At 37.0% G+C, this 17,738-nt stretch overlaps 1 protein-coding gene across 1 annotated transcript in view; it reads right to left on the bottom strand.

Annotated features, from left to right (window-relative positions):
- LOC127693015 (solute carrier organic anion transporter family member 6C1-like) overlaps positions 1-17,738 on the bottom strand; it is a 67,193-nt gene that overhangs the window by 23,569 nt on the left and 25,886 nt on the right. The window contains exons 8-9 of the mRNA XM_052193687.1: positions 14,958-15,153; positions 10,851-11,004 (exon numbers count right to left, since the gene is read on the bottom strand). Coding sequence (XP_052049647.1) covers positions 10,851-11,004; positions 14,958-15,153 — 350 coding nt within the window. The remainder of the gene's footprint in view (positions 1-10,850; positions 11,005-14,957; positions 15,154-17,738) is intronic.

Here is a 17,738-nt window from a genome sequence, read left to right as displayed (position 1 = left end):
ACTTTAAAGACTTAAAATTTTATACCTGACTCATGTCTTGGTTTTAGATTGTATATTATCTCAAAATCATCTTCTAAAATCTATATCATCTTTTTAAAAATTAAACAGCTTGTGTTGGATATGATCCTACTAGTCTTCAACCCTGTCAGAAATCCAAGAATGATTAAATTACCTGAAAAATATGAGAAGCATAAAATATAACTTTGAAAACCTAGCCAGTTTATAGAGGAATTGATCAACTGGGCAGCCTCTTATACTTCAAAACAGAGCATTTGTCTTTAGCCTTTTGGGCCAGAATCATCTCACAGACTTTTGTAATGAAGAATTTTGAAGGGCTGATTACCCTTTCTTGGCAGAGATTATCAGTCCCACTATTCTATACAATGTATCCTTTCTCTAGATAGTATTTTGTCTGTAGATGAAATGAAGCAATTTTTGTCTAGTGGCTGTCTCTCCACAACTGAAGCAAGTCCACTGATGCTCAATTTCTTCTTTGAATCCAAGAAAGGGGTACTGTCACGAGTAGGCAAGTCTCTAGTCAAATGATCTTTAATAAAGAAATGCCCATAAATGTCATATTCTCTGGACTTCTGACACCTTTGAAGACTATCTACTCAAAGCATTTCTGAAATGTTAAGCCTTGACTATTCTTTGCCATTTTTAATCAAAATATCTCAGGAACACCCTTTTAATTATCTCAGAACCATGTGTTTGCTATCTGTACCTTTACTCGTATTGCTTAATCATCTAAAAGCAGTTTATAATAGCAGTTATAGAAGGACTGGATCTAAGCCCTGTATACTTAAATGGGTTAGATGGGAACAATGCTTATATGAGAGTAACAGTATTAATCATAATTTTATTTCAATAAGAAATGTATACCAATGAAAATTTTAAATTTGTATCAAATAAATTTCGTACCAAAATAAGAAATTATGACTTTAACTTAGTAACTTTTAAAAAGATTTCTACTGAGTGAGATTATGGCTATATAATCAATTCTAGTTATTTCCTTCCTGTTCCAGTTATGATCATTTCTAAATTCCCCAGAAAGACAACCTTAGAATAATGACCCAGACTCCCTAGTCCAAGGAACTGCGATGACAACTTTCATCTGAATATGGGCATTGAGATAGCTTGAAGGAGGAGATGGGCAGGGAAAAATGAGGGAGTTCATTGGCCTTACGAAGGCATGCCATTGATTATTAGCGACTCTGATGTCTGTGTCATGACTCAATTCAACTGAAAATCTGTGAGATCAGGAGTTTAAGCAGGTCAGTTTAGCATGTCTGACGATGGATCTTACCAAAGCTGTATATTCTGTAATATACCAATCTCAAAACAAAATTTTAGTATCATCAAGATAAATTTTTTGTTTGATTCTCTGGAATTTATTTCTTTAGAAGGTGTCCCTTTGTCATATCTGATCCACATTACTCTGGAAGGTGTAGAGACACTATACCTATTCTAAAACCACAGACAAAAGCTCTCTCGCAAATCTGCATGTCCTTGAGCCAGTAGCCACAAAAATCCTTTATTTTGACCTCTCTCCCAGAGAAATAATATAATCACAAAACTCAAAATCACACCCATTCTGAAAATTAACACAATTTAGAAAATGAAGTAAATTACAATACTGTCTGTGCCTATTCTTAGGCTTTTTCTAATTTGCCAGGCAGAATAATAACCCCAAATTCCCACGGAGCCCCCATTAGGGAATATGAGTTAGTTATTCTGCAGACCTTATTATACCATCTTTAAAACAATTTAATTTGACAGAAAGGGGGAAGTGTTGTAGATAGCCAGGATAGCTCATAGAAATCAGTAGTTCTCCTCTAACCAAATGACTAATAAGATGAGAAAGAAACAGGGAAAGAGCCCCTTACAATGGCCATGAATACTATAAATTATTTTGGTTTAATTCCAATAAAGTCAGTGAAAGGCTAGCATGGTAAGAATTTAAAATATTTGAAGAAAGAAGTTAAAAAAATCAGAATACAGACAAATCTTCAGTGCTCATGGATCCTTAGGATTCAATGGTAAAAATGGCAGTTCTATCAAAAGAAACCTTATATATTCAATGTAATCACCATTATATATCCAATACAATGATTTACTGAATTTTCAACTTCCTATAGAAACAAACAATCCAGAATAGCTAAAACCATCCTGAACAATAAGAATATTACTGGAGGTATGATCACCTCTAATTTTGAGTTGTAGTACACAAGTTTAGAATTGAAAACTGCACGGTACTAGCATAGAAAAGACATGTTGGTCAATGGGATCAAACTGAGGATCCAGGTATACAATCACATAACTACGGGAACCTGATTTTTTAATAGTGAAGCCAGAAATGTACACCGAGAAAATGAAAACATCATCAATGAATGCTGCTTCTCAAACTGCATATCAGCAGGCAAAAGAATGACAATAGATCCATGTTAATCACTGCATGAAACTCAAGTCCAAATGAATCAAAGACCTCAACATAAAACAAGATACATTACATCTGATAGAAGAGAAAAATGGATCATTCTTGAATGTATTGACACAGGAGACAACTTTCTTTCTTTTGTTTGTTTGTTTGTTTGTTTTCCCCTTTTTTCAGACTTTTTTTTTCTTTATTGATATATTTTTTATTTACATTTCAAATGATTTCCCCTTTTCTGGGTCCCCACTCCCCGCAAGTCCCTTAAGCCCTTTTCCCTCCCCCTGTTCCTCCATTTACTCCTTCCCACTTCCCTGTTCTGGTATTCCCCTATACTGTTGCACTGAGTCTTTCCAGAACCAGGGGCCACTCCTCCATTCTTTTTGGACCTCATTTAATATATGGATTATGTCTTGGTATTCAAAGTTTCTAGGTTAATATCCACTTATCAGTGAGTGCATACCATGATTGATCTTTTGAGATTGATCTGCCTCACTTAGTATGATGTTCTCCAGCTCCATCCATTTGTCTAAGAATTTCATGAATTCATTGTTTCTAATGGCTGAATAATACTCCATTGTGTAAATATACCACAGTTTTTGTATCCATTCCTCCATTGAGGGATACCCGGGTTCTTTCCAGCTCTGGCTACTAGAAATAGGGCTGCTATGAACATAGTGGAACATGTGTCCTTATTGCATGCTGAAGAATCCTCTGGGTATATGCCTAGGAGTGGTATAGCAGGGTCCTCAGGAAGTGTCATGCCCAGTTTTCTGAGGAACGGCCAGACTGATTTCCAAAGTGGAAAACCTGACACACTGAAACTAATAGAAAAGAAACTGGGGAAGACCCTTGAGGACATGGGCACAGGGGAAAAGTTCCTGGATAGAACACCAATAGTTTACCCTCTAAGATCAAGAATTGACAAATGGGACCTCATAAAACAACAAAGTTTCTGTAAGGCAAAGGACACTGTCAAAAGGACAAAACGTCAACCAACAGATTGGGAAAGGATCTTCACCAACCCTAAATCCGACAGGGCTAATATCTTATATATACAAAGAACTCAAGAAGGTAGAACCCAGAGAACCAAATAACCCCATTAAAAAGTGGGGTACGGAGCTAAAAAATTTTTTTTCACACAAAGAACTTCAGAGGGCTGAGAAACACCTTAAGAAATGTTCAACATCATTAATCATTAGGGAAATGCAAATCAAAACAACACTGAGATTTCACCTCACACCAGTCAGAATGGCTAAGGTCAAAAACTTAGGAGACAGTAGGTGTTGGTGAGGATGTGGAGAAAGAGGAACACTCCTCTACTGCAGGAGACAACTTTCTCAATAGAACACAGACAGTGCAGCACTAAGATTATTAGTTAATAAATGGGTCCTAACATAAATAATTTTTTTCTCTAAGATAGAGAATACCATCAATTGGAAAAAGAGACTGTCTACAGAAAAGAAAGATTTTTATGAACTCCACATCCAGTAGAGGTCTAATAATTCAAAATATATGAACAAATCAAGAAATTAGGTGTTAAAACCCAAATAATCCAATTAAAAATTAAATTATTTGTCAGCAGAATTTTCAACAAAGGGATTGCAAATGGCTGAGATACACTTAATGAAATATTTCCCATTCTTAACCATCAGGGAAAACCAAATCAAAACATCTCTTGACATTTCAACTTACACCTGTTAGAATGACTAAGATAAATAACAAAGGTGACAGCTCATGGTGGTAAGCATGTAGAGCAAAGGGAACACTCGCCCATTGCTGGTGGGAATGCAAACTTGTAGAGTAACAATGGAAACAGTTATGGAAACTGCACAAAAAATTAGGAATCAACCTACCTTAAGACCCAGCTATACCACTTTTTCATATACCCAAAGGATGCTCTACCCCACCACAAGAACAAATGCTCAACTATGTTCAATGTGTCTTTATATATAATAGCCAAAACCTGCAACTAACCTAGATGTAACTTGACAGAATAAAGACTATGTGGTACATTTACACAATGTACTATTACTCAGCTAAAAAAGTGCCATCATGAAATTTGTTAACTAATGGAACTAAAAAAAATAACATTCCTGAATGAGGTCATCTACACTAGAAAGACAAATAGTGTATATATTAATTTTTAATATATTAGCTATTAAGTAAATAATAATCAAACTACAGTTCACAGACTCAGAGATGTTAGGTAAAAAGGAAGAATCTAGGGGAGATACATTGACCTCATTGAGAAGGAGAAATAAAATTGATTTTGTATTTAGACTGAGTGCAGGTGAAGAAAGGAACAGGAGGTATCAGATGGGGATGAGAGTGGAAGAATAGAGTGTGGGGAGAAACTGCTGGAATTAGGGCACATTGCTGGAGACATGTTGTGGAAACCTACTGTGGTAAAGAATTCCTGAAATCTATGAGGGTGAGCCCAGCGAGGACTCCTAGTAATGAAAGTTAAGTTTGAAATGGCCCGTGGCCAGGCAAGCCTTCAAATGGTGAGACTGGGTTGTATTCCTTTGAGTTCTTGGCTGAAGGAGTTTCATTTTAATCCTTAACAACACAGGTTAATGCTGGGACAAAATGTCACAGTGTGGCCCATTGCTAAGGAAAAACACCCACACAGCTCTTTGAATGCAAAGGGCCTGTACTGAGATTCATCCCTACCTCTAGTCTGAACATACTGATCACAATCCCTTTCGGGTTAAATGATCTGTTTATAGGGGGTTGAATGTTAGCTATCTCACATACTAGATATTTTCATTACTATTTATATCAGTAGCAAAATTACACTTATGAAGTACAAAAATAATGTTGTGGTTTATGGTTACTATAACATGAAAACTTGTATTATAGAGTTCTTGCATTATGATATTAATTTTATTATAGAGCCTTGCATTAGCAAGACTGAGAACCACTGTTCTCATCCATTTTGTAAAAGGTGATATTCTGTCAGCTACTGAAAAACCAAACTGGGTTACCACCCAATCACAAAACTTTCAACCTACAATCCTGCCAGCAAGATATGCTGAGGGCAATGGTGATACAGCACGTGCGGTCGTAATCCACCAATGTTTGGTTTAACTGGCCCATGCCAGTAGAGGGAGCCCATAACATACACTGCCTGGATGGCCAACATCTGGAGACTGAATAGCCCAGTGACCTAGGCTAGAATCCAACATTACTGGCAAAAAAAGAAAAAGAAAGGAAGAAAGAAATGACTCCTAATGATTATTGTGCTATACTTATAGACTAGAGCTGTTTCCAGTTGTCATAAGATAGTATTCCTCCACGAGTAGAGAGTAGTGAAGAGAACCTCAGCCAGATGTTCTGTGGGAGAGAGAATGTACATTGGAGGACTCATTCTGTCCCTCCACTGGGATATAGGGAAACCGCACACAGAAGGAGAGAAAAAATTGCAGGAGTCTAAGGAGATGAAAGATACCAGGAGACCCTGGACCATTGAATTAACTATGAGGGCTCTCATGGTTTCAAAGAGACTGAAGTGGCAAGCCCAGGGTCTGCATGGGTCTGCACCAGGCCCTCTCCATTTATTTTATGGCCTAACAAGCTTGGTGTTTTTGTGAGACTCCTAACAGTGGGAGGGGTGTAGGTCCAACTGTTTTGCCTGCTCTAGGGACTCTTCCTCTTCTTGGTTTTCCATGTCCAGCCTGAATATGAAGGGATTTGCACTGTATTGTTAAATCTTGTTTGGTCCTATTTGACTATTGTCTCTTAGAAGCCTGCTCTTTTCTAATGAGGAAACAGAATGAGATTGGGTCTGGAGGAGTACAGAAATGGGGGAACTGGATAGAGTGGAGGGAAAGGACACTAGATAGCTCTATTTTCTGAGAAAAGAATCTATTTTTAAGTGAAAGAGTTGGCAACCTATAGGAAACATTAAAAGATATGGCATAGTGTAGAGGTCCCCTCCAATTTTTATACTATGAAGAAATTCAAGATGGCTGTGGTTATTTTTTCTATAAGTTAAATTCATAATACCTAGGGCAAAGATTCCATGACAGTATATTACAAGAGTAATGGGAGGAAAAGACTACTCTGGACTGACTAGTCAGCTGCAAACTCTACCAGGAATGTCCTGATACCAGATATTCAACATAAGATTCTGTTTTGTTGGCCTTGAAAAAAAGGGTTCATCTGTTAAATAATTTTAGTAGTCCATAAAAGCTAAGCCTGCCTCTAAGAAAAGCGAGCAAAGAAATACACGTTATTACTTTCAAGCTCAGAGAACCCGTATGCAATTAAAAGTCGTTCCTTCAGAGTCCCTAGAAAGAGCAGTTCTTGAGCCTGTACCCAGACTTTTTTCTATGCGATTGAGTCATGCTATGTCTGGGGTTTTGAACTTAGAATTGGGGGATCATAACAATGTTACTCAATGTCAAAGTGTATTAGTAATTTGCTAGTATAGATACAGGATAACAAATGATTGAAATTGATCCAGACTTATGATACATGGTGAATCCCAGAGGGGGGAAAATGAAAATTATATCCATGCTACTACAAAAGCAGAAAGAGAAAATTCTAAATATCCAGAGACAAACAAGATAACACAGCTCTGTGATGGTGAATTTTCATTATCAGTTTGCCCTTTGTATATATGAAGTCATCTCTCAGAGGTTAGTTCGTGGAATTGAATGTGAGAATTATGCCCAATACAAAGTGAACAGAAGGAAATAAAAGTGCCAGATGTCAGCTAGCCCAGGCACACACACACACACACACACACACACACACACACACACACACACACGCACGCACACTTCCCCTCTTCTCACTGAATGCCATAAGTTGAGGAGCAGTGATCCACATTAGTGACTCTCCACAGACTTAACTAATGCAAGCAAACTACAATGGACTGTCATTTGAAAGCCAGATAAATCAAATCTTTCTTCTTGCAAATAGTTTCTCTTAGATATTTGTCACAGTACAAAAAAATGTGTTTGTGGGAAGTGCATGCAACTTAGCATCACATGCTTAGTGAAAAATTTTCAAAAGTGATGGAGAAATTCTTCAGCCAGAAAAAAAATAATACCACATCAAAACATAAAAATATAAGAACCAGCTAAAGATACAAGATCATAAAGAAAAATGCAAGGGTTTTTATTACATAAATTTGTAAAAGTTATGAGCATTTTTAGACATATAGATGTGTCAAGGATCCTCATTGTCCAGATTACTAATATGAAGAAAGGACATTTTTTTTAATTTTAGTAAAGGTAGCATTTTTCCTTAGTTTATCAGTTATTTTTGTTTTAGTTCTTTCCTATTTGAAATTAATGCTGATTCTCTACATTCTTTCATTACATCCATAACAAATTTATATAGCCAGTCAATTTTCCTTCAAAGCTATTATTTGATACATTTCTTATTGTCATTTTATACAACTTTTGGTGGCAATCTTCACTACAAATATTTTGTTTCTACCATTTTTAACTATCATGTGTATGTATATATTTTATGGAAACTTTTCTATATTGATATGCATTATGTATGAATTGTGCCTTGTAGAAATGCAAGAAAATTATGTTTTAATCATAAGTAATTAATCATCATTAATTCCTTTAGATAAATTTCCACAAAAGAGAGTATCTTAATATTGACAATGTGTTTAGCATCTCTGTGAACATCTACTCCTGGTATAGAAGCTCTGGTAAGCCAGTTTCAAGGGCAAAAGCTAAGTAGAGTTGGTCAGCCACTCACCTGCTGTGAGGTAGCATGGTCACAGGGGTGATACTCTTTCCCCTGAACCCTTGCCGCCAAAGGTAATCAGTAGAGCTGTTCCAGAGTTCCTGAGAGCAGCTCTACCCCTCACTGAATAGAGCACTTGGAAAAGCAAGCACTGGATCTCACTGGGGCAACACAGTGGATCTGGCCCTGATGGCAAAGGCAGTGGTGAGGCAGCACAAAGAATGTGAGAGAGGGAAACGTGACTCTTGCTCTCACTGGCTGCAGAACTTGAGAGAGTGAGTCCCATGTCTTGATTGAGCAGCAGTGTGAAGCTGACTCTAGGGGCAAAGGTATGAGGTATGGCTGAGTAATCCTTGTGAACATGAGAGTAGAAGAGTTGACCCTACTTCCTGCTGGTATTGAGACTGGGTAGCTTAGTTGAAACAATACTGAAGAGCTGGCCCTGGTGGTGTGGATAAGGGAGAACTGACAGACTGACCAGTTCAGTAATGACCCAGGCACAAATCCAGGGCTTTTTGTTGGCCCTTGTAAAAATCCACTTCATCTGTGAACTCTTGGTCCATGGGAAACTCCATCTGCCACTCTTGCAGATCTGAAGGTAGAGGATCTCCATAACACAGGGCAACAAACTTGATAACAGGGAGTTTCCCCACGAAAGATCTAATATTGATGCTATGATAGAGATACTTTTAACCAGACCAATGTCTCATTGTAAAGAACATTTTCAATTGATGATGTGTGGACAGTGAAGTATACTGTGAGACACACTGTGACATGCTACAGCTTTCACAATGAGATTTTTTCTATGATGTTTTATTTATTTTTGTTTGTATGTTTCATTCTTTCTTTTAGGACAGAGGTTGCAAGGGACAGAGGGCATGTACAAGGGAAAAGGAGATGAGTGGAACTAGGGTACATAATTTGAAACTCATAAAGAATCAATAAAAAAGATAAAAAATTCTAATTATTCCATCCTTCTACCTGGCCTCACCTCTTAAGGAGCCTATCATCTTCTATATCCGTCATAATCTGGATCAAAATTCTGACACATAAACTTTGGAGGGACATATGCAAATTATGTTCAAACTATCAGACTTATAATAACATTTAATTAGTTAGTTAGACATGGTGATTAACAACAATAAGAAATAGTGCTTTTTAATTACATTTAGATTTATCCTGTACTTTAAAAACTTAAATACTCTTTTAACATATAATAATTTAGAAGAATAATTTTTATAAATGTCATAAATCTGTTGCTTACTAATGCTTGTGAAAAATCTTGTTATGATACTAAAGCATAAATGCTACTAAATATATTGACATAATATCTACAATCAGTAAATGTACTATTTATTGCTCTCTTTACTTCACCAAAATCAGAAGACAGAAGAAAAGAGACATGAGATTTTTTAGAATTAGATTCATAATCTTGTTCTAGTTAAAAGATAAAATCTAAAGAAAACATAGTTAGCAAATATGAAATGTGCACCTAGAGGTTGGGGAGATAATTCAGTCAGTGGGAGAATGAAGGCCTAATTTTGATCTCTGACACTCACATTAAAAGCCTGGCATGTGGTGTGCTTGTAAGTTCACTGTTGCAAATGCAGAAATGTTTGGCTTCCTGAGACTTTTGGGGCCACATACTTAAGCCTACCTGGGAAAGCGTGAAGCCTTTGAAAGACTTCCTCAAAACTCAAGATGGACTGATCCTGATGAGTAACAGCAGACATTGTCTTCAGGCTGGTACTCTGCTTACCTAATTTCTAACTAAATATACTTTCCATTTTGAAGAATTAAATACTAATATGAATGCACAGTGTGCTTCATGTGTGTGCACACACACATACACACACATCAAATCATGCATACACATAAAGTTTTTGAAAAGGAGAACCATACAAACTTAGACAGGTGGTACAATAGGCAATTGCTCTCTACAACAGAAACAGGACTAATAAAAAAGAAAGAAAGAAAGAAAGAAAGAAAGAAAGAAAGAAAGAAAGAAAGAAAGAAAGAAAGAAAGAAAGAAAGAAAGAAAGACATCACTTGTGAGTGGTGGCAGCAGTCCTGGAAGCAGAAGGTTCAAATCACTACCATGAGATATATAATGAAATTTTAGCATATTCAATTCAGTTAAGTCATTTCTTCATTCTGTTAATGCATTTCTCCCTTGCATATGAGTTTTCTACAGCTCTTAGTTTTCTAGTAAATATGTGTGTGTGTATCACACACACACACACACACATATATGGTGAGATATGGTGTACAACCAAAAACAAAACAAAACAAACAAACAAACAAACAAACAGGGGGACTGGGGATATAGCTCAGTGGTGGTTTCAACTCCCCAATTAAAAAAAATCACATCCATATCTGAATGTCTATGTAGCAGAACTAGAGAAATATCAGGAAAATTCAGAGTAGGCATTTTGAATCTTAGCAGAAGGTACACTGGAAGGAAGTGTGACTCACAGGATAGCCCTGGACAACCCTTTTGCGTGTGAAAGCTTGTGTTCAAAGTACAGTGAATACTGCTGAAATGGAATTCAGTCAACAAAAACTGGGTTTTCATTTCCATGTTGTTAAAAGTAATTAAGGAACATATAAAACCAAGATTTTGGAGAGGTAAAAGTAAAATGTAATCACTATCTACAGATTAAGCGCCTTACCAGAGGGGAAAAAGCATTAGAAAATTTACCTGTTCGTTTTGATAATTTTTAGTAGCTCTGCAGCCTGCAAAGCAGGGAGAGAAATATTCTTTTTCATCTCTTCCACATACGGAACTATAGAGGGAAGTCGTGCAATAACAATGCTCATTACAGGCAGCTGTGAGGTTTCCAAGTCTACCATAGCTGTGAAGTTGAGATTAGGCACAATTATAATATCAAGATTTAAATTGTTAATGTGTATATCAGGTATCCACAAGATCTATCAATATTGCTCATGGAAATATGTTTCATAGATTTAATAAGGTATAAAAACGTAATAAAATGCACATTTAAGAATGTACCACTCTATAGTCCTGGAGACATGGTTTACCTCTTATCACTTCTTGCTCTTTCTTTCAGAGGAGCAAAATTCCATTGCAAATGTCCACATGTCAATTCACAATCATTTATAGCTTCAAAGCTCCAATTCCAGGGAGTCAGATGCCTTCAATGGTCTCTCAAGACAGCAGGCATGCATATAACCTTCATGTAAGTGAATACTCAAACACATAATACACACACACATACACACACACATACACACACACACACACACACACACACACATATATAATGTATGTATGTATATATATCTGTAACTTTTAAATGTACCACACAGATTATTTTGATGCTATAATAAAATTTTCTCTAGAGTCTTTTTAACAAATACAATCTTAACTACTTAAAATGGGCTGACCCCTTCAAAGATTTACTTTACCACCTTAATACTTATTCACTTATTTATTACTTATTTACTACATATTTATTACTTATTAGAACTCTCTTCCTGTTTATGTGTTGGGGTTTTATAAAAAGTAATCATACAACACATATTTTACTTGCTTCTTTTGCACTAATGATCTTTGTTTGCCCTTATATACAGATATGTTTTCATGGTTCTTGTATGTTATAAGTAGAATACTAAAGTTGTATAAAAGTTTTTAATGTAACTACTTTAGAATTAGTGTGTGTGTGTGCGTGCGCGCGCACACTTTGCTCAAATGTATGTATGTGTACCTTGTGAGTGCCGCACCCATGGAGGCAAAAGAAAGACATTAGATCTATTTGGACTATAAATAACACAGTTATGATCCTCAGTGTGGGTACAGGGCAACAGACCTGGGCCTCTGAAGGGAGAGCAAGTACTCTTAAACACTGAACCACCTCTCTAGGTATATTTAAAAAAATTCTTTAAAAAAATCTTGCCAGTTTTTCAGCATGTTTTTTGTTAAGTATGCAATGGCTCTTGTGATCATAGATTACCAGAAATGTTAAACAGATTTTTCACTCAGAGGACAAGATGTATATCTAGTCCTTCCATCTAGAAATCTGCAAATTGGATGTATTACTAGCATGGTGATCTGCGTTATTTTTGGGGAGCAGACCTTATTAAACTCTCTCAGCCTGGACTAAAGGTAATATAGATGGTCCTTACATTACCTGTACAGCTATCAGCTGGCCAGAGCTACAACAACCAGGACCAGAAGTGACTAATTGCCTATATAATCCCTACACTATATGTATGTCCATGACCATACTAGATCCTTATGTCCTTAAACTAGTACTGCAGCCTATCCCTATAATCAATTTTCCTGGAATAAATGACAGGGACCTCGAGTTGAGTTTCAATGTAATTATGCTTCTTTGTGCAATGGGGATCACTTTACATCAGGAAACTTTTCCCCAAATAATTCTGTGTTTGAATGAAACTGCCGGGCAGCAGACTCCCTGAAATATGATCTAGATTGACAAAGCCAATCAGAGCCATGTTTTCATTTTCACCTCTTTGGGGTTTTTCTCCCTGCTATGATACCTACAAGAGCCTTCCTCCATTGGTCCAAAACATGAAGCACAATGCCCTCTGAGAATACACGAATTTTTTCTTTAAGCCTTTTCAGGGTTTCAGGATACTTGAGCCTTTCACAGAAAAGGGTTCTCAACTCTTGGAAGAGTGCTACGAACATGGTACTAACTTCTCAGTCTTTGTGACAAATCATTTTGCACAATCATTAAAACGTTTGTTAACATCCAGAAAAATAAATTATTCATAGCTATAGTGAATATGAAGATAGCCCATGAGAAGGGGGATGAAAATTCCTGTCAATTGTTTTTGAAAAACACAGATAGGTAGTTAGATGATAGGTAGGTAAGTCGGTAGATAGATAGATAGATAGATAGATAGATAGGTAGGTAGATTGGTAGGCAGAAAGAAAGAAAGAAAGAAAGAAAGAAAGAAAGAAAGAAAGAAAGAAAGAAAGAAAGAAAGAAAGAAAGAAAGAAAAAATTTTCTGCCAGCCAGATCTATGCAAGGCGAGCAGAATGCTCTCCACACCTCCTAAGGTTCCCAAGCCAGTTACAGAGGTTTAGGGATCACCCTCCTCATGATATGACCAGAACTCAGAGCTTTCCTGCTGCCTGCCCCTGTCAGCACTCCCTGTCAGAGCCCATTAGTGCAGAGTAGCAACACCTGAGTTCCAAGCAACGGCAGGTAGAACTCCAGGACCTGCAACATTAGCTTAGATTTTGTTTTGCTTTTTTTTCCATTTATTTGTTGCTTTTTCCTCAAAGCAGTAATAATTCAAAGAGCCTAAGTTCTAGTATAGGAGCAATTGTATCTAGGATATAAAGCATTTCAGCTGATGCTGACTAAATTTTCTGAGATGGTGGGCATTCACTCAGTGTGTGGAGGATATTCTCTCCTGTTCATCAAATCAATGATTAAATTAGGACTTAGATTTTGTGGTAGATAAACTACAAAAAAACCCACAAAATTTAAAATTTGGGGGCTAAATCAATTGGATATGATCTTATCTTCTTATTGCTACTATTATTTTGAATCTGTTCTCTAAGTTGCTTTCTGGAGACAGTTAAATTTTGAAAGAAATGCAACCCCTAAAACAGAGCAGCAAGATTGAGCCTCTACATTAACTGACCTCATGTATAAATTAAGACACGAAGGACAGAGATTCACTGAGAACAGAACTTGACCTACCTTGAGAGAAAGAGAAATATTAAAGGATTGTGAATGTAGAAAGGGTGTGATGAATGGTAACATTTGTCGTGATGTACTCAAGGTTGGAGTTCAGAAAGCAGAGGTTTGACAAGGTGGCACATGAGTAGTTTGGATACAAAACTTAAAGACAGACAAAGTGGCATCAGACTCTCCAGAGTTTGATCTAACTTGATAAGGTCAACCTGAACTGAGATTTTACTCTAACCTCTTTGTGGTTCATTTCTCTCATTCCACGACAGCCAGAGATGCCCCCAGTTCCCGGCTGAATTTCTGTTGGCAGTGTTTAGGAGCTTCAATTGTTATCCACAATTCTTTGTAACAGTATGATTTTACTGATTTAGGCATCCTGATATGGGGCAGCTTTTTAGTGACTAATGGTAGTGAAATCATTTCCATGTGCATATTTTCCATGTGTATATAATTATTATTTCATGACGTTCTATTTACAATCTGTGGCTTATTTCTTAAAAGAGTCCTTGAAATCTAGATATAGTGGTACACAATTTCAATCTCAGGATTTGAGAGGCAACAGCAGATCGATCTCCTTAAGTTTGAAACCAGGCTAATGTACATAGCGAATTCATGGATAGCTAGGCATATTTAGTGAATCCTGGTCTGAATCATGTCCCCCAAGAAAACAGAAGAGCAAGTCTTTGAAAAGGCAGATTTCAATTATTATTAAGTCCAATTTACAAGTTTCTTCCTAAATTATTAGTGTTCTATCTTGTGAAAGAATGTGAGCTGATCTCTCTACCTCCTTGGAGACATCAAAGGGTATATTAAAGTAGAGAGATCAGTCCAAGAACACAATGTTAAATCACATTATACATATTCTGGTAACATTTTTTACTTCCTACACACCCTAACACAAAGTTTTGATCACAAATGACTCATTAATTAATCACAAATAAATCTAACTCTATGAGATAGGTACTTAATATGAAAAGTAAAACCATGTTTTATACCTCATTTGCATATTAGCAATTCCAAAAGTTAGATAAAGATATACAGTAACTGAATTATTGGTTTGGAAAAATATCCTTTTAGTTATGATTAAAAATATAGTATACAAATATATATTTACCCATCATAATCTTCATTGATTCCAGCAAATTTTGTTGCTTTACACTCTACAAAAAAGATTAATAGGAAAAGTACAATTGATACAACAGTTGTCACTAATGTAAATTTCAACTTGTTCTTATTAGTCATTTCCAATCTGTCAACAATTAAACCTCCAAGAAAATGGCCAATCACACCTCCTGGAATTACAAATAGTCCTGAGAAAGGAAAATAAAATACTGTTAAACATAATCTGTTGAAAGCACAGAAAAATTACACATAGATCTCATTCCCTCTAGTACAGATTTCTAAACAAACCACCAAAAATCTCTAGAAAACATGATTTCCACAGGGACACATGCTCCACTATGTTCATTGCAGCCTTATTCAAAATAGCCAGAAATTGGAAGCAACCCAGATGTCCTTCAACTGAAGAATGAATACATTTCTGGTTCATTTACAATGCAATACAATGCAGCTATTAAAAACAAGGACATCCTGAATTTTGCGGGCAAATGGGTGGAACTAGAATGAAGTAATCCTGAATGAGATAACTCAGACTCAAAAGGACATCTATAGTATGTACTCACTGATAAGTGACTATTAACCAAATAGTACAGAATACCCTTGATACAGCACACAGATGGTAAGAAGTTTAACAAGAAGGAAGGTTCAAGTGAAGATGCATCAATCCCGCTTAGAATAGGGAGCAAAATAGCCACAGGAGACAGATGGAGGGACTTGTCTAGATGGGAGAAGGGGGAGGAAGAAAGGGGGGCTAAAATCAGGTATAATGGGAAAGAGGTGAGAACCACAGAGGGCTAGGAGAACACATGAAAATATCTAGCATTTAGAGGCTCCCTACATTTCATATCCCTTTTGAGTCAAAAGGACTCAAAGAGGGTAACCTTAGCTGAATTGCACAACAGAGGGGAGAGGGAAGTCAAAGAGTCCACATCCAGTAGATAGACAGGACCCCAGTAGAGGGATGAGGTCACCAACGCACAGTCAAAATTTCTGGTTCAGAATTGTTGACTAAAAGAAATGCAGGACAATAATGGAGCAGAGGCTGAAGGAAAGGCCATCCAATGACTGGTCTAAGTTGGGATCTATCCCATGGGTGGACACCAAACCCTGACCCTATTACTGATGTTATGTTGTTCTTGCAGACAAAAACCTGATATGGCTGACCTCTGAGAGGTTCTATCAGCAACTGACTGACACAGATGCATATACTTACAGCCAATCATTATACTTCAAGCTCCCAGGATTGAAGGAGTTGAAGGGGATGACAACTCCATTGGAAGAACAACACTCTAACCTGAACCCTGGGAGCTCCCAGAGACTAAGCCACCAACCAAAGAACACAGAGGGGCTGGTCTGAGATTCCCTGGCACATATGTAGCAGAGGACTGTCTAGTCTGGCCTCAGTTGGAGAAGATGAGCTTAATTCTATAGAGACTGTGTCCCAGGGAAGGGAGATACCCAGGGGTTTGAGGAAAGCACCCTCTCAGAGACAAAGAGGAGGGGGGATGTGATTAATAATTCTGGAATGGGGGACAGACACAGGGGACAACATCTGAAATAGAACAATGAGTTAAAAAATTAGGTACTTGAATAAATGTGGACTTTATAATATTTGCAGCTATTTTCATGGTAGGTGTACTGGATTCTGGTAGTAATGGTGTCTTACTTCTATGCACTGGGTACTTAATAAAAGCCATGACCATAGTCCATGCCAAATAGAAATTAGAAGTTGTCTTACTGAGAGATATTAACACTGAGCCATTTGAATATATGTCCTATTTACCGAGACTTAATTGAAATAGTAGGTTTTCTCAAAAAAAAATCCAGTGAAATAGAATTGGGTGAACAAATTACTCAGATCTTACATAGATTGTCAACATGAACATTTTAGACAACAATGTGAGACTCTAGAGTACCCATGATACTTCATGGTTTTTCTACTTAAGCATAGGGAACAGAAACCACACAAAAATATGAGCTGGAAAAAAGCAAAAGAGGAGAAATAGAAACAAAACACAACTTGATAGCTTGCTAATAATCAAAGCTTCTGCACTTGTTAATATTTGCTTTTGGTTTTGTTTTGTTTGCTTTGCTTCATTTTCTGCACACACTTTATATTTACTCTTACTTTTCTGTCCTAGTGTTTATTTAAGATTAATGTAAACATTCTTTTATTTTTTTCACTGGTTATGATATAGCTGTCACCTGGGAGGCTCTGCCAGTGCATGACAAATACAGAGGGGGACACTCTCATTCAACAATTGAACTAAGCACAGGGTCCCCCAACGGAGGAGCTAGAAAAAGGACCAAAAGAGCTGAAGGGGTTTGAAGCCTCTAGTAGGAACAACAATTTGAAGCACCAAGTACCCCCAGAGCTCCCAGGGACAATTCCATCAACCAAAGAGTACAGATGGAGGGACCCATGACTCCAGCTGCATATGCAGCAGAGGATGGCCTTGTTGGACATGAAAGGGAGGAGAGGCCCTTGGTCCTTAGAAGGCTCGATGCTCCAGTATAGGGGAATGCCAGGAGATGGATGTGGGAGTAGGTCGATTGGTTAGGGGATTTTTTTTGGGGGGGGGGGTACCAGGAAAGGAGGCAACATTTGGAATGTAAATAAAGCATATATCTAATAAAAAAAATGCCTGCTTGACTCATATAGCTTAAATGAACTATTAGGTTAATTACTTTTCAATTATTTCTAGAACCTTTTAATACTTCTATTTATAATGCCTTTTAAAGTCACATTCCCAATACACTTTAAAGATTGATAACA

Source organism: Apodemus sylvaticus, chromosome 9 (assembly GCF_947179515.1).
Source record: "Apodemus sylvaticus chromosome 9, mApoSyl1.1, whole genome shotgun sequence".
Lineage (NCBI taxonomy): Eukaryota > Metazoa > Chordata > Mammalia > Rodentia > Muridae > Apodemus > Apodemus sylvaticus.
This window is presented reverse-complemented; position numbering and strand designations above follow the sequence as displayed.